At 36.2% G+C, this 18524-nt stretch overlaps 2 protein-coding genes across 2 annotated transcripts in view; one reads left to right on the top strand and one right to left on the bottom strand.

Moving 5' to 3' along the window:
• The window catches only part of LOC134536793 (multidrug resistance-associated protein 1-like), a 159665-nt gene that overhangs the window by 28994 nt on the left and 112147 nt on the right, over window positions 1-18524 (top strand). The window contains 3 exon segments of the mRNA XM_063376723.1: window positions 3749-4038; window positions 12810-12956; window positions 14360-14444. Of these exon segments, the coding sequence (XP_063232793.1) occupies window positions 3749-4038; window positions 12810-12956; window positions 14360-14444 (522 nt within the window).
• Window positions 7806-10704, bottom strand: LOC134536794 (uncharacterized). Its single transcript, XM_063376724.1, has 2 exons — window positions 9863-10704; window positions 7806-9536 (listed from the first exon to the last, which is right to left on the bottom strand). Exons 1-2 carry the CDS (start codon window positions 10221-10223, stop codon window positions 8125-8127), a joined length of 1773 nt encoding a protein of 590 aa, XP_063232794.1. The 5' UTR covers window positions 10224-10704; the 3' UTR covers window positions 7806-8124.

Here is an 18524-nt window from a genome sequence, read left to right on the forward strand (position 1 = left end):
GAGAAAACGTCGACCCTTTCAGCCTCCTTATCGAAGATGTTCAAGACAGAATCAGCCAAGTAATTCGTGCAGTGACTCAGACAGTGACTCGTCTGAAAATGATGATTAAATAAGGATGTTAAGGGTGTGATAAAAATAGGTGCAAAATATAGCAAAAATCCTTTTTTCTCACTTTTTCAGCGACTTTGAAATTTTTTTTATTTGGGTAAAACAGCGGACAGGCAAATTGGATGGCGGACAGGCAAATTTTCGATTACACCTGTCCGTTGGGCAGGTTAAAATATTCCTTAAAATCTAGCCCTGACAGCAACTGTTAAGGGTGAATTTCATTATGGTCCCATTAAGATATTATCTCATACATAATACAAACATAATAACAGGCAAATCTCTTTGGCTGAAGAATCTCCATGATGATATTTAGGAATAGATGAATAGCTGGTGGTGTTTGTGTGTGTGTTGTTTTAAGAGTAAAGAATGAAAAATAGCATCAGTTCGATTTAAATACTTATTTTAAACTTTAAAAATATGTGCCTGTAGTGTTTAACATGTCACTCTTAGAACGAGTTCCTAGTGCTTCCTTCATGAATTAAATCAGCATGTAAAGTTTTCAGAAACTTGCATATAGAAAGCTGGCTCACAAACAGGATTACGTATATTTGTAAGAGAGGGGGAGAGAGAAATTTTCCTGTTGTCATTGGGGATAAAAAAAGGTAATTAATACTTGATTCAAATACGGTTTGAAAAGTTCTCAAAGTTTTTGAAATATGTGTTACCACTTAAACATTTGTGTTCTTGCAATATAATGCCAACACCACTGTCCTATCCGGAAGGAACTTTAAATGTGTTCAGAGAAACAAAAAATTTACAAGATTAAAACAAATATCCTTTAAATTTGATAAACCACAAGCAAATTTTAAGTGATCAAAAACCCTTACATGTTTTAAAGCTTAAAAAAATTTAAATTATTGTAGAACGTGGTATATTTAATTATTGATATTGGGCGCCTAATTATATATATATTTTAAAAGTAATGCCAAAGGTTGTGAATTTTGACGTAACTAGTTATACCTTCCAAAATATTAGTTTTTTTATTATTACCTTGACTTAACAGAACAAGCGAACATAAATGACATCTATTTAGGTAATCAAATAGTCTCATATATACTGTATCAGGATAGTTATCTGTATGCGGACATATATTCCTAGAGAGCCAAAATCTAAGTAAAGGTATTTCATACTAGTAATGTCTCGATTCACGTAACCTTACGTCTAGTTCAGTTGTTCGGAGACACTGCAAACTCTGCAGCACTGGACCTCTGGATAGCGGTAACCAGAGACAAGGACGTTTTCGACCAGCTGAAAACTACGAATACTACTGTTCTAGTTGTAAAATTAGATGACGACAGTCCAGCATCCTCCTCTGATCCTGAAAAGTCTTTATAATTAATTTGAAACGATCTCACCGACGTAGACCACATGGAACCTTGGATGTATGGTCGTCATGGTTGTGTCGGGAACTCAGGCCTCAGAATTCTTGTGACAGCGACTGACGGCTCCGACCATCGTCCTTCAGGGATGGAAAGTACGAAGATTCGAACCCAGGATGGTCATGAATGTAGATATCAACCGAAGAGTAAGTTCATTCTTGAAGTTCGGAAAATCCATAATTCTGTCAAATTAATGCAGAATTTCATGAACCCAACTTGATGTCTACCAAACTAACGGAACTCCGCTGTAGTCTCTTCTTGTGAGCTGAACGGAAATGTAAAGAGAAGTACGACCCTCACTCAGTACGTATCTTTCTATCCAGATATTTTTTTCTTATTTTATTTGTTTTTTTACACATCCATATTCCAAAAACCACTATCGAACGAATACCTGTTTATAGCAACCATAGATGAACTAACCAAAGCTGGAATTGAAAATCCACAGACTTATGCAAGTAGGAATAACGAGAATTTAAACCGCGCTAAAATATAGTAATGGTTTTATAAATGCATAGATAAAATAGCTTTGCAATAGCATCATTAATTAGATTTGAGGCGCTCTATTCACATCTTCCTCCTACTGTTTTTAACATAAAACCTTTTAAATAAATTACATCAATTTTGCACTCATAATCTCATAAAAAAAAGGAAAAAGAAAAACTGTAAACATAGTGACGGTTTACATTATAAAGGTAGCTGAGAGCACCTGGTGGATAGACAAGACATACAGCACTGGTTTTGATCCTTCGTCTGTTTACTTTGAGAGGGTGTGAGGCGGCCCATCTCTCTCTCCCCCTCCCTTGTTTTACCCTATTTACAACCTCTCCAATTCCCTTACTACCTAAAAAAAAAGACAAAGGAGAACACTGCTATTTTTTTATACCCTTGTTTCCCTTTTGACATTCTTGCTTTCTCTCTGGCTGGTTTATTTTATAAATTTTTCCCGACCCGACGGGTGGCAGACACACTATAACTGCGTTGCTAACTTAGCTTCTCACTACTGCTGAGATATTTTAATTAAATGAATTATACTTCCTTGTGCAGTTATATTTATTAAAAACCAACATAGGTTAGTTATTTACGCACATTTTCAACCACACAGTGGAGTATTATTTTTTTAATCCCAAAGTGAAAAACTCGCATAAGGGTAGCACTACATTTTTTAAAACTAAAAATCAACATATGTGACCCATAAAGAATTTTTTGCTTTTCCAATGCTTATATCTAGTCACGTGTTTCATATATGATAACTTTCTCAGTAGTTTTATAATCTAGAAACATTGAAGGATGTTTTGTTTTTATAAAATTTGATCTAAACTGTGATTAACATGTAAAAATACTTACCTAAAAAAACTGGGTTTGAAAAACAGAATCTTTGCCATTTGATGCATCCGTATAAATTAATATTTTTTAATTTTTACAAATTTTTACTACAAACAAATGCTATACAACATGGCATAGTTTTATAAAAAGAGAACCAAAAATTTTTTTGTGTGAAATATTTCCAGATGATTGCAAAATCAGTGACATGAGATCAAGATGTATAGAATAAGTTTTATTGGACCTATATAAGGCATTGTTAAATGTAATTCTAGGTTTATTATGCCAATTTCATTTTAAAAGCAGACAGAAAAACATAGAGGAACACTTTGTAATTTCCAATGTATCTTTCCAGCATCATTAATGTTGATAAAATTGATACGCATAATAGATAAAATTATAACTTGTTTTGAAACACTGTAACAATTTACTATTGAAGCTTTTAAAATTATTGAAACCTCTTTTAAATGTGTTTTTTCCTTGTCTCATACATTGAGAATACATTATTTTCAAGAGTAATTAATGCCATAATTACTTAATACTTTTCTTTAAATTTTTTTATGAATTTAATGTTCTTTGTTTTTAAGGTCCTGGAGAATTTTATTATAAACTTATGTTGTAGTAGCATATTTCCATTTTCTTGGTGTATGTGTTTCCTCTAAAAGTGTGCAGGGCCGTAGTCAGGATTCTGTGGATTCATATTCTGTGATTCATATTTTTATGAGCAAGTTTTCTTTATAATTGAATTTTGAAAGAAAATTATTTGTCACACTAAAATCTGAAGGGTTAATAGACTTTTATAACATCAACCGTTAGACATAGAAATTTAAGAAATAAATTTGCCTGAGAAAAGAAAACATAATGTTTTATGTTTTGGAATTTTATTTAAGATTTTTTTGATACGTTCTTAAGTCAGTTGTGGGATGCGTCCCTTTGTACAGGACCATCTTCGTTGGCCGGGCTGGCGGTCATGATACTCTTCATGCCGCTGAACATGGTGATCGCCAACTACGTGAAGAACGTCCAGGTGAAGCAGATGAAGAGCAAGGACGAGCGCGTGAGGCTGGTGAGCGAGATGCTGAACGGCATCAAGGTGCTGAAGCTGTACGCCTGGGAGCCTTCCTTCCGGCAGCGCGTCACGAGGATACGGGACAAGGAGACGCGCGTGCTCAAGCAGGCCGTCTACTTGAACTCTGCGACTGCCTTCGTGTGGACCTGCACCCCTTTCATCGTGAGTATACTAGCAAGCGGGCTCAAGTGTAAAGCCAGAGAACAAAGTTTTCTTTCGACGTAATGCTTAAAATAATATTTATGCAGATAAAATTTTTTTAATACCGTGTTTTATCACAGAATCGTCGCACGCGCGTAATCGTCGCAACCATATTTTTGGCTGTCAAAATTGGGATAAAAAAACTTCTCGTGTAAACGTCGCATGATGTTTTTGGTCCCGTTAGTAGATGCCGAACGCTTTGTGTAGGTATCTTTTCCATATAAAACGATGTATTTTAAAGTATAAATCTAATATTTATTCGTTCATTACCACTTACTTAATAAATTAACGGAAAAATACGACGTTGTTTGGCATGTAAATTTTCTTACAAAGACGTTTTTAAAAGTTATTTCCTTTATGTGATCGTCTGCGTCGCCGCGGTGTAGGTATAATCTATCATTTAATTTCGGTCATTACCACTTATTTATTTAATTAACGGAAATACAAAGTTGTCTGACGTGTAAATGTTCTTTTAAAGACGTTTTTAAACGGTATTTCCTTTATCTGATTGTCTGCGTTACCGCGGCGTACCGCTTATAAAAATGTAGCCAGCGCATCATTCATGTTTGGTTATGTTGCTTCCCGTATAGAGCGCGCGCACGTAGTCGAATATCAATATCTCGCCGATTGGATCCAACGCGCGTGCTCTCTGTCAGGTGCCGAGTTAACTACATTTGATAGCCCGCATTCTTTTGTGGCAAGTGTGTACACTACGACACGTTAGTTCACGCGTTCGCGTTAGAGTTTTGGTTTTTCTATTTAAAGTTGAAGAAAGGTTTTTGTTTAAGGAATTATTTATATAGATTGTTTGGCGTGCTCTTGTATACTCCACCTTTTTTTAAATAAACGTACTTTCCATGAACGGGATTTGTTTTTATGAATAGCTTTACCAAACACAAAAAAAATTTCCGCACAATGGTCGCACCCCTACTTTTCAAACTTGATTTTAGAATAAAATCTGCGACGATTATGCGAGAAAACACGGTACATAATTTTGCAGAAGCTAAGAGCTAAGACAACTACAAATAACACTCAATCAGTCTTGAACCATCAAACACTTAGCTTTCTGATTAAACTTACTCTTACTGTGTGCTTGAAAGACATTTAATTTTTTTCTTTGTTACATATTTAAAAAGTTAAACTTTATATTAAAAAAGCCATTTTGTAGAGTTTTATAACATGAAACTACAAATAATCAGGTCTTCTATGTTGTAGACTTTACTATATGACAGTGTTTCACATTTTTTACACTGTTTATGTGTTGATATACAATGATATATTGTGTTTTATTAATTACATAATCGTCACACATTTTAAGCTAAAGTAAAGTTTGAAAAGTAGTGGTGCTGCATTTGTGTGAGAGAATCATTTTTGCTGAGATTAAGATTTTTATTAAAACAATACGTGTTGCATGGAAAGTACGTTAAATTAAAAAGCAGAGTACTGTGTTTTATCGCAAAATTGTCGCACATTTTATACTAAAATCAAGTTTGAAAAGTAGGGTACAATGTTTATGCGAGAAAAAAATTTTTTTGGTGGGTAAAGTTATTCATTAAAACAAAACCTGTTCATGGAAGTACGTTTATTTAAAAAAAAGTGGAGTATACAAGAGCACGCCAAACAATTTAAATTAATAAATCATGCAACAAAAACCTTTCTTCAACTTTAAATAGAAAAACCAAAACTGAGACGCGTACGTGAGTTGGAACGCATAACTATCGTCGTAGTACACACTTACCACGAAAGATTGTGGGTCATCAAATGTAGTTAACTTGGCACTCAACAGAGAGTGCGCATTGCATGCAATCGGTGAGATATCCATTTTTGACTACGTGTGCACGCTCTATACAGGAAGCACAAGCAACCTAACCAAACATGAATAATGTTAACTAGCACTGGCTACATTTTTATAAGCGGTATACGGCGGTGACGCAGATGAACAGATAAAGGTTATAACTAGAGATGGTGATTTATAGCATTTAAAATAACATTTAGCATTTTGAATTTGAAATTTAGCATTTTGTAGAATTTTTAAAAACAAGATTTAGCCAATTCTCTCATTTTACATTACTGAAGAAAAGTATATTTTTAAAAAGAATTAAATAATACACATATTAATTATTAACAACCACAGAAATAAAGATCTAACACAACTACAAAGATAGCCTATCTTGGCAGGTTTTCAAACAACTTTTTAGCACTTATGAGTGCAATAAATTGAATACTTAAAATTACAATAAATATTTTTTAGCCGTGTTCATGGCCATAGTTGATGTAGTGTGCACAAATAATGTTAATGAAACTCTTTTTTTTTTTTTTCTTCAATTTTCGCTTTCTTTTGGTTTTCGATCATGTCAGAAACCGTTGCTTGCCGTTTTACCGACTTTTTTTCTTCATCCGATTTCTCGGTGAATCTTTTTTTTACAGCCTGACGTCCCTTAGATTTAATGTGCTTTTCAAGTACATCTTCTTTTTCCACTCCAGACGGCGATTACATGAATTGCACATTAAAGTATTCGTATCACTTATGTAGAACTGTTCATTTTTGTATTCATTTATGCGATCGCGAATGGAAATTACGTTTCATCCCATTTTTACCACGAGAAATAACAGTACACAACACATTCACGAGTATGCACGTATTTGTAAACACATCACCTTCCACAGACTACACAACAACGCGGCTTTCACGTGAAACACAGCCAGAAAATGGGCGCGGCGAAGCAGAGATGTCGCAATAGGGTGGCCTAAAAAAAACTTGTACTCTGCAAGATGAAGGACACTCTTCCAGCTAGTTGTTCTTTGCTTTGTTTACAATCGCGAGGCACAGATGGCCATTTTTCATTCAATATTTACGAACAATAGTGTTGTGAATGACGTGACAATAAGATACTTGTGCTGAATACGCCATAAAATGATGGTTTCTTTTGATACTGAACTGAAACAAAATACAATTGGTAAATAAATTGTGTAGAGTGAAGACGAATCTACGTTTTTTACCTTGATTTCGCATTTATCTCGGAATAGTCTAGATTTCACATTTTATAGCGGAAAAAATATAATTGAACATATTTTCGCATCTATTTCACGAAAACGAAAAATCACCATCCCTAGCGATCGCGAATGGAAATTACGTTTCGTCCCATTTTTACCACGAGAAATAACAGTACACAACACATTTACGAGTATGAGCGTATTTGTAAACACACCACCTTCCACAGACTACACAAGAACGCGGCTTTCACGTGAAATACAGCCAGAAAATGGGAATTGTTAGCGCGGCGAAGCAGAGATGTCTCAATATGGTGGCCTGAAAACTTGTACTCTGCAAGATGACGGACACTCTTCCAGCTAGTTGTTCTTTGCTTTGTTTACAATCGCGAGGCACGGATGACCATTTTTCATTCAATATTTACGAACAATAGTGTTGTGAATGACGTGACAATAAGATACTTGTGCTGAATACGCCATAAAATGATGGTTTCTTTTGATACTGAACTGAAACAAAATACAATCTGTAAATAAATTTTGTAGAGTGAAGACGAATCTACGTTTTTTACCTTGATTTCGCATTTATCTCGGAATAGTCTAGATATCGCATTTTATAGCGGAAAAAATATAATTTAGCATATTTTCGCATCTATTTCGCAAAAATGAAAAATCACCATCCCTAGTTATAACTAGGGACTGGAAAATGTCGTCGTTTTGAAAGTGCAAAAAGCGGTGTTTTCATTTCGGTGTTTTCACCAATGTGATTTTTTTGTGGATTCCCAAAATTAATATGAACATTATATATTGATACTGAGATACTTGTAAAAACATTCTTAAAGCCTTTACAATGAGGAAATTATTATTTACTTATCGTAATATCTGTACATAATTTTAGCTTCTATATTTGTTAGTAATGCTCCTATCAAAAAAATTCACAGTTTCCTGCTTGTCACAGATCATAAAACACAATACATAATATTTACAGCTGCAAAGTTGAATACATATGTAACACTAAACACATAGACATGGCATACAACTAACACACTAAAACAGTGTTCAACCTTCAAAATAGATTTCACTGAGAATAGCTACATTTTCAGCATTAAGGCGCTGTCGTTGGTCACTTAGAACAGAACTGTACTTAGAAAAAAATCGTTCGCAGTCTGCATTTGCACATGGCAACCATACACTTTTCAAAGCACCCTTAGAAAATTCTGGATGATTTACAGAAAGAGACAATAATATTGCAATCAAATCCAGTGATGCATCACTTTTGTCTCCTAACTGTTTCTTCACCAAGAACTGAAGCTCTTTATAGCCTTGAAGCAATTGACTTTCATCGCAGTCCTTGAACAATGCCATTTTCTTCAATTTTTTACCAAGATCTTTTGTTACTTCCGTAATTAAAATCTGTGCAGGGTCAAAAACACTCAGTTCAGAATAAAGATGACTTGCAGGATCACTTGAAATTAAAGCTAGCAGCTTAGTGTATCCATGTGATGCAGCTTTTACTAAGGCAGATTTAACCTGAGCTTTTGCAACATCTCTTCCACATGACTGCAGTGCTAAACTTGTTTCTTCGCCAAAATTTCCTGCTTCAGCAAGCTGCAAAACTTGCTCAACTTTGCGTAGGTTACCACACAAAATGTTGCTACAAGGATATGACGACCCTTCCAACAACTTCGTCAAGTCAACAATTCCCTTTGCTGTTTCTTTGATGAAGGCAGCCTGCACCTTAACATTAAGGACCTGTTCCTGTGACAAACTTGCCAAATACTGAACTCCAACATTGCTAACTGATGCTATGTCGTCACTCTTCATGAACTCAACAATAGCTTCTATGTAGTCGGATACATAGGCTACAGACTCGTACCACGAAGACCATCTCGTGAGGACTGGCATTGGGAACAGTGGAACCCTTCCAGCTTCATATTTATCATCCAGAAATTGCCGGAACAGATGCTTTCTCTTTCGAGTGTTCAGGAACGCACTCTTGATTTTGGAAGTGGCATTTTGAAGTTCAGGAAGGTGCTTTCCCAGAACATTCAAAATCAGATTGAGTTTGTGCGCCCAACACTGAATCACTACAACATTGTCCGACATCAAGTTGGTAAGTGTGTCAAAACACTTCCCCATGTATCGGGCTGAGTCTGATACTAAGGCCAGGACACTGTCATAGCTAATGTTATATTTGTTCAAAGAATCAAGAATAGCTCTTGAACAACTTTTTGCATCAGCTGTTTCAAGAATGTGGACATCACCTACTACGATTTCAACTTGGTGACTGGCTTCTATAATCTTGAAGATTATAACGAAAACACACCGACCTTGTTTGTCTGTTGTTTCATCGCAGCATACCGCAAGGTGCTTTCCTTTGACCTTCTCCTTGATGTTTTCTTCCCTTTCCATATTTAATCTGGGAAGGTGCTTTTCTCGCAAAGTCTTTACACAAGGCAATGCGCCAGATCCTGAAAAAAAAATTTCCTCAAAATTAAGACCACCATTAGCATAGTTTACTGGCATAACGATGTACTTCAAGTTAACTGTTGTTGTATATTGGGTCAATTGCAATTTACAATACTGGACATTTGTAGTTCAGGAAAACGTTTTATTTCCTAGGTTAGTACTACACTCGTTCAGGTATTGAAAACAAAATGAAAAGTTTGTTAGGTTAGGTCAGCTACTTTTAAAAAAAAGTTAATTGTAGTGGGGATGATTGGTTAGTTCAAGTACATTAAAAACAGTCCGGTATCGCAAACTACAATAGACCTGTTATATCTGAATTTTTACTTACCTTCAATAAATTCATTCATGAAGTTCACCATGTGTTCATTGTTAAGTTTCTCAAGTGGTATGTTAGCCTTTACAAATGTTTCTGTGACACGTTTTCCAAGATAATCTGCCGATTTTTTGTCTTTGACAACTTTATTAAAGCATGATGCAACTGATGTTTGTAGTTTTGTAGTCTCTTCTTTTGTTGCTGCTAATGACGCCACGTGTTTTGCCGACTTTAAATGTTTTTCAATCGTGTCTTTTCGATCCCACGAAACTTTCGTGTTGCAAAACTTACACATAACCGTGCTATTATCTGTACAGTAAAACCCCTCCTTCTTATACTGAAATGCTCGATCCCTTGCACTTAATTTATTCCGCATTTTTACTCACTCACTAGTCACTATCCAATTAATAATCTTGTTAACTTGCCGATTTGCCCGTCGGAGTAGAAGTCAAAGTGAACATGACGACAGCAGCAGTTGCACACCAGTGAAAACTATTCTCTTTCAAGTTAATTTTTTTTTTCTTCCGTGGATCCCAAGGAATTAAAAATAAAAGTGTTTATATCCCCCGCAGTCTCCATGTAAATAATTTTATCTTTTTTTACCGTCACTTTTTTCCCGATGTATTAAGTAATTTTATTATGTTCTCCGTAATTACGTCCCAAAGTCCCACTCAATGGTGTGTTAATTTTAATCATGAATTTAAGTTACTGGCTAGGAGCGTTATCCGTAGGCCATAGCAGCAAAAAAAATGGCTGCGATGACTGGCGAAAGGAATGGTTTACACCGGCGGACTTTTATTTAATTAAAATGAATCAACGTCACGTTAAGTGTTTCATATTAAAGCGGATGTTAGTTAATAAATATATAAAATCGTAAATTACTTAGCAATGATTAGCATCGCAAATTATTATAATACATAATAATAATTAATTATAAGTTTTACCCTTCATGTTTTTTTTTGGTTAGGACATTTATTTCCTTACATTTTTTTATTCAAACGAACATATTGTTTGTGAATTGCGTCGATGCGTGTGACTGCGACTTATTTTTATGATTATGATACTAAATTTATAATAAATAAACCTTTTCGCGCATAGTTTGTTAAAATTCGTAGAAATTTCGTTTTTTTCGCAACAAATGGTATTTTTCGCGTTTTACACTTAATTTCGCGCGAATTCGTGAAAATTTCGCGATCGCGAAATTTTCTAGTCCCTAGTTATAACGTTTAAAAACGTCTTTAAAAGAAAATTTACACACCAGACAACTTCGTATTTCCGTTATTTAAACAAGTAAGTGGAAAGTTCTAATAATAATTAGATTAATACTTTAAAATACATTGTTTTATACAGAAAAGATACCTACACAAAGCTCTCTGCATCTAATAGTGGGACAAAAAACATTATGCAACTTTTACACAAGAAACTTTTTTATCCGAGTTTTGACGATCTAAATTATAGGTGCGACGATTATTCAATAAAAGAGGGTATACAAAAGAACGGCAAACAATTTTAATTAATTAGCCTTGCAACATACACATATTTTGTATCGACTTAAAAAAGAAAATGAAAACCGTGACCCGAATGTGAGCCAGAATTAACATAGCGTAACTATAACTATCATCGTCATAGTACATACACACTAATCACAAAAAAGTGTGAGCTATCAAATGTAGTTTACTCAGCTTGAGACAAGTCAGGCACGTTGGCAAGCTATTAATATTGATTTTTTAGACTGTGTGCGCACTCTATACAGGCATCAATGTAACCAAACATAAATGATGCCAACTAGTGCTGGCTACATTTTTATAATGTTCTACACCGTGGCCTCAAATAGATAAAGGTTATAACCTTTGAAAATGTCTTTAAAAGAAAGTTTACACATCGGCAAGTATGTATTTTTGTTAATTAAATTAGTAATAGGTAATATCCTAATGAATAATAGATTTCAGTTTTAAAATACATAGTTTTATACAGGAAAAGAAGTTTTTGGGCAGTGTTTTACATGGAAAATTAATAACGTACATCTTATGGAAAAAATGGCGGGACCAAAATATTTGACCATATTAAATGGGAAATTATATTGTGCGAGATCATCTGAAACAAGTTTTGCTGTGATTACTGTATTTTCCCATTATAACTACCCTACTGGGTCCCTGAAACTTAAAAACTGATAGCGCTTGCTTAGTGCTACGTCAGTGATTTTTAGCAAGGTCATTTTTACTGTCTACACTAAGCGCTTGGAATCTTAAAGTGGGGCCAAAAACATCATGTGATTTTTATGCGAGAGTTTTTTTTTCTCCAAATTTTGACACCCCAAAATAACAGTGCAATGATTATGCAAGTATGATAATTATGTGATAAGACACAGTACACAGAATATCAGGGCCGCCCACTGAGGGATGTAATTTTGTTGGGGAATTTTAAACATTTGGGGGATTAAAAAAAATGAAAAACTTAAAAATGGTAAATCTAAAAGACTTAATATCAGTTGATATTAAGTGTCCCTAAAGTGCAATATTTTGGTTAGTATTTTAGTGTTAGATTTTAATTCAAACATGATTTTGATACACATTTTCAAAAATTTCCACGGGTAGGATTCCCGGATTGCCTTGTTGGACAATATCCAATATCAAATTCAAAGTCCTAGATAATTAGCAGTTGTGGGGGAAGGGATTATGTAATTTTTCCTGTGCAATATACAGTATCTAAATTATTGAATTGTTGTATTTAATTACTATAAATATATCTTCATGTGAGTAGTGTAAAACTGAAATACTCCTAACAATTATTTTAATGAATTTTTCGAGATACCAATTTTTTTGCAATTTCATATGAGATAATGATGTATGAAAGTCGAAGTTTTGAAAATAATAGGTTATACCCAGGAAATAAAATCTTAAATCAGAATGTAATGCTGAATACCATCAACATTCCAGAGAAGTGAATCGCTAAAACGTTTCAGGTGTCATTAGCATCGTTTGGCACATTTGTGATGCTCAGTGATGCCAATGTTCTGGACGCACAGACAGCATTTGTGTCGCTGTCGTTGTTCAACATCATACGAATGCCCCTGGCCATGATGCCAATGCTCATCATCTCATTCACTCAGGTGAGCACTTGTTTTTCTTGTAACAATACATATATCCCATATATTTTGTCTTTAAGGCTGCTGCATGTGCTTTATGACTGTCGTGGCATGTTTTTAAATTTAGCTTCTTGTTTGGTTTATACTTGCACCAAATGAAGGAAGACACTGCCACAGAAACCAAGTGGCTACTGTTTGTATGCATGGGATGCGCAACAGACCACAAATTAAGTACTTTAGAAGTACATTAGGAAGTTGCTTTTCTCTAAGTCTGCCAAGAAAAACATGTGAAGTCTTGGAGTTAAGCTTTTGTTGCTCCAAAGGCAAGTCATGTTGCCTTTATTTATTTTATATTTAACATGCTACCAAGAGTTACATAACTTTTGACTATAACCCCAAAATATTGGGTTTGCCACATGATCACACGCTAAAGCAGCGTGATTTTCTATACGCCAGTATGATAATGGGCATCTAATAGATAATCCAAAGCAGCTATTTTGTTGTCCAGTGTAGATTCAGAGGCAATGTAAATGTAAAAGTACTGGAAACTGTATGTGCGTGTAGAATTGTACTTTTGTGATCGCCCCTGCAAACTTTAATTTTCTTTATTTAAAATGTGTTTTTTTAAGGTGTGAAATTCTATTTCAGGCATTCAACGAAACTCTTTCAGTGAAGGACGAAACAATATTGTACCATCATCTAAATGCTTCAACAGAATAATATAAAAAAAAAGCTTCTTTGTGGCCATATTCAGCATTAGGCAGCGATGGCTTTGTGTGTCACTTGACATTGTGACATCAAGTCCATTGAGAGCCGCCAATACAATTTTAACTTGGAAAGTTTCTATCTCTCTTGCACCTAGCACTTTTGAATTTAACCATGGAACCATAATGAATTGATTGAGAAGTCTGAGTTGTACAGGTGGTTGATGCTCAGCAGGAAATAACAAACCTACAAAAACTACTGTATTAATTTTTATCAATTGGGTGAACATTTTGTATATCTAAGCAGATTAAGGTAAAGAGCTGTGCTGAGATTTAAAGTTATCACACACTTTTTACAATACATACATTTGTATGAATATCAGTGTAGCATTTAAATAGTTAACTTTTATTTACTAAACATGGCTGAAATTACTTTTTAAATGCTAATAGTGCAATTTAAATATTTCTGAAGATCATGGATGATTAAATTATTTTGAGACCCAAGAAAAAATTTTGGTTCCAGTTATTTCTCTTAGTTTCTGAGGCTCCTAGATCTTAAAATTATTACAAACAATGGGTGACTCAGTGTTGCCACGTGTTTTGAGAAGCTTGTTCTTGTTCAATGTGTTGCATCGTTTGGCAGGTGTAAGTGGTAACCTGTGGGTGGCTAGCTTGAAACAATGCAAATTCACTCGTTCACAGCAAATTGTGATAGTTGTGCAGGTGGTGGTCTCGATCAAGAGGATGAATAAGTTCTTGAACATGGAAGACCTCGATCCAGCCAGTGTTTCTCATGATTTGACACAAGGTCAGTTCAAAATATTTTTCATACATAAGAAGCTAACTTTTCAGAAAGTTTATTTTTATGGTGCTGTGTAAGGTCTTGGCTCTAGCATTCTGTGGTTTGACACAGTCTGTAGTCTTACACCAACTGAGCCTCTTGCATTCAGAATTTTACTGGATGATCACGGCTGTCAAGAGAAACACTGCACTTCTGGCATTTTTAGTTCGCTCAAAGTTTATTTTTACTGTCTTTTTTTCTTTTTTTTTTAAATTCTATTTGTTCATTTATTTTATTTATTTATTAGGGTTTGTGACGTGCACATCTACAGTTATGACACGTTTATGGTAGGCATGAAAAAACTAAAAATAAAAGACAATGACAAAAAAATTTTTACAAATACACAAGAGATATAATCACAGCATGTGACCAAGCACAGCAAGAAAATCAGCACCACGCAAAGGTGGGCACTGCCTACAGTACAGTACATTTCAGTACAGTGTTTCCTGGTTTCCAGCGGGTTACATTTCACATTTTCGCACTTAGTGTTACCATTAAAACTATATTGATGTTCAGTAATACACCAAAATTGCTAATCCAGCATGACCATGTCCCTACATTTCACCGTTATTTTTTGTGTGTCTAGAAAAGAGAGAGGTCAACCTTTAAATAGTGAGGGTCAATCTCAAAAAAATTAAAAATCTATCAGGCAATTCTAATTTTGAGTACAGTAGAATCTCGTTATAGCGAGCACGGTAATAGCGAGAACACGGCTATAACGAGGTATTTTTGAGGAATTTACGGCGTGATCACTTGAAGCGCGCTTTTGTTATTTGTCTGCTTTATCTCCACCCCTCTCGCTCGCCACTAGACATCTTGCCGTTGACGCCTGTCACATTCTTCAGCCGTGCAGTCGCCACCTAAGTGCGTGGCTTTAATAAATATAGTTTAAAAAACTAAAGAAACATGCTTTTAAAGATTATCAAACTAAAAAGTAAAAAATAATTTTAAAATTTAATTTATGACAATAGTATATAAGCAATACTAGTATAAATGAGAAAAAAGCTTGAGGCGCTTTGTGCCATATTTTTTGTATATTAAGCGCCCCATGCTTTTTTCTCATTTATACTAGTATTGCTTATATACTATTGTCATAAATTAAATTTTAAAATTATTTTTTACTTTTTAGTTTTGTTGGATTTGTAAATAGTGCTTACCCTAGATTTATGTTAACTAATTCAAGTGTTGGACGCTTCAAAATTCAAATATGGCGCCATTTCGCTGCCATTAACTCAAGCGATCCTGGTGGCCATCAGGAAAGACTCAGTGGTTCGTCTGGTACCGGCGTCATCGGACGTCCGGCTATCGTTTTTGACTTTCATGTTATCTGGTAACAGTTTCAGTACGAAACATTTGGTCCTCCGGGCCGGATCAATCCGCTAACCGCGATTACTGAGCTATCGGGCTCAGTTCTAGTTACGTGGAGAGATTCGGAGTGTTTGTTTGCGTCGTTCATTGTACCGAGTCTCCTTTGTCCGTCGTTGCCCCGCCATAAAAACGTGAACGGGTTATCATCTTAATGTGCTATTAGCTTCCAGTGGAAGGGAAGATAACAACTGAGTGCGTAAGGGAAGATAAGAACTGAGTGCGTAAGGGAAGATAAAAATTGCCTTTATCACACTGACGGTGTTGGTGCTGACGAAGCCTTTTGTGTCGTGCCGCACTATTATTTCTTATCTTTCCACGGTAACCAGATACTGATAATGACCGGTCTGCTATAAGATTGCGTGTTTTCTAAGACTGGCGGTGAAAATGACTTTGAATTATTAAGTAGACCGTTAACATAGATTTTGCCAAGTCTTTGTTCGGCATTACTACATATATCGATACAAAATCGATTCGCAGGACATTGAAAATCGATTATTTAAACACTACTCGGTTTAGAATCGATTTTAGTTATAAAATCGATTTTATAAACACCACTCGGTTCAGAATCGATTTTTTGCTGAAAAATCGTTTACATTTAAATTTTTAGTTGGTGCTTCCATTTTTGACTGAGTGTACTTAAGTAGAATAAACACAACCATGACTGACAGTGTTTCAGCTCTGGAGCGACGTCTGGAGCGTGCCGAAAACCGATTACAGCGTGCCGCGGATCTGGCCAAAAGGGTTACTACAGACACTTCCAAGCAGTCATTATTCTTTGCAACCTGTCGGGACTTATCTCAGCTTCGTAATGGGTTTGAAGATGACCATTTGGCTTATGAATTGGCATGCAAGGAGCAAGTTGATTTTGATGACACAAGGCATACAAGTAGGCTAAATCACTTCGACGATCTTTATTATGAAGTTAATGCAATCTGGGACACATTAGTGCAGGATTCTAAGAACCGGAACAAGGAAACACGTAATCAATGTGCAGCTGGGTCGTCACCCCGTCTGCCAGCTATTGATTTACCCCACTTTCAGGGTAATCCAACAGAATGGCTCAGCTTCTCAAATCTGTTTGAGGCTCTAGTTGTAGACAACAGAAGTCTCACCAATGTAGAGAGACTATCTTACCTAAAGTCATCTTTGTCTGGTGACGCGTTGGCAGTAATTCAGGCATTACCCTTGACTGATTCGAACTATAGTATTGCTTGGGAACTACTGTCTAAGAGGTACAGTAACAAGCGCTTGATTGTTTCATTGCACATTGAAGCAATTATGCAAATACCATCTGTGTCATTAGAGGCCCCAGCATCAGTGAATAAGATGATGTCTCTTCTGGCAGAGCACATTGCGGCATTACGAGTGCTGGATGTCAATGTTGAAAAATGGGACCCGCTGTTGCTGCATATCATTGAAGCTAAGCTGGATAAGGTTTTGCGTAACCAGTGGGAGCTGTTTATTAATGACAAGGGAGCAGAGTTACCCAAGCTTACCGAGTTTTTGTTATTTTTAGAGGGTTATCGCCGTGCAGCTGAGTCACAGCTAGTGACGTCTGGGAAAACCTTTAAGAGCAAGTCGTCTATTTATTCTAAGCCAGCTTCTAGATATGTGCAACATCAGTCATTCGCAGGAAACACTGTTTCCAAGTCAGTGAAGTGTGTCATATGCAGTGGACCTCACGAAATCTACCAGTGCCCCAAGTTCCTTGAGTCATCTCCAAAGGAAAGGTATCAGATGGTGAGGTCAGGAAACCTCTGTTTGAACTGCTTACGAACGTCTCATCATGCAAGTGCATGCCTTTCGTCTTCTCATTGTCGGTCTTGTGACTCTCGACATCACACACTACTTCATTTTAGTGACATGCGACCACAGTCACCAGACCATGATGGTGTGAATGCGTTGTGTGCTTCATCTCCTGGACAATATTTGGCTGCATCCGAACTGCATAATCAAGATAGTCCATCTACGATTTTGCTGTCCACTGCACTCATAGAAATTCCAGTCAGCTCTGGCAGGACTCACACAGTTCGAGCACTCTTGGACTCTGCCAGCCAATCCAGCTTCATGACAGAAGGTTGTGTGAAGAGGCTAGGCTTAATACGTCGAAAGGCAGCTCTGCCAGTCTACGGTGTTTCCCAGGTACCAGTGCATGTCGCTAGGGGAGTAGTTGACTGTTTAGTGAAACCAGTTGGTCAGGAGGGTCCGCGATTGTCACTCACTGCCTTCATTTTGCCTAAGATCACTGGCTCACTGCCTACAACACAACTGAACCCTCATTCATGGGATCATCTTTCCCATTTGCAACTAGCTGACCCTCACTATGCACAGCCTGGGCCTATTGATGTGCTAATTGGGGCAGATCTGTTTCCCTATGTGCTGAGCGGACGCACACTAAGTCTCAGTACCCAGGTCCCTGTAGCGATTGACACTGTCTTTGGATGGGTAATGATGGGGAGAGTACCCACATCTGCAGTATCGCTCAGTTGTGTATCACTTCATTCTATTACACCAACACTTGACGACACAGTTCGGCAGTTTTGGGAGGTGGAAGAGGTTATTGTACCCCCAAAGCCTTCCTCTGAGGACATTCGATGTGAACAGATCTTTCTCGAGACTTGCAGAAGAGATGAGAATGGTAGATATAGTGTGGCCTTACCTTTCAAGGAGCCTTCACCT

The sequence above is a fragment of the Bacillus rossius genome, chromosome 11 (assembly GCF_032445375.1).
Source record: "Bacillus rossius redtenbacheri isolate Brsri chromosome 11, Brsri_v3, whole genome shotgun sequence".
Classification (NCBI taxonomy): Eukaryota; Metazoa; Arthropoda; class Insecta; order Phasmatodea; family Bacillidae; genus Bacillus; species Bacillus rossius.

Excerpts from the sequence above, each read along its gene's own strand:
- LOC134536794 (XM_063376724.1), bottom strand. The coding sequence starts at position 10,223 with ATGCGGAATAAATTAAGTGCAAGGGATCGAGCATTTCAGTATAAGAAG. Across the intron at positions 9,537-9,862 it reads CATGAATGAATTTATTGAAG|GATCTGGCGCATTGCCTTGT; the intron begins GTAAGTAAAAAT and ends TTTTTTTTTCAG.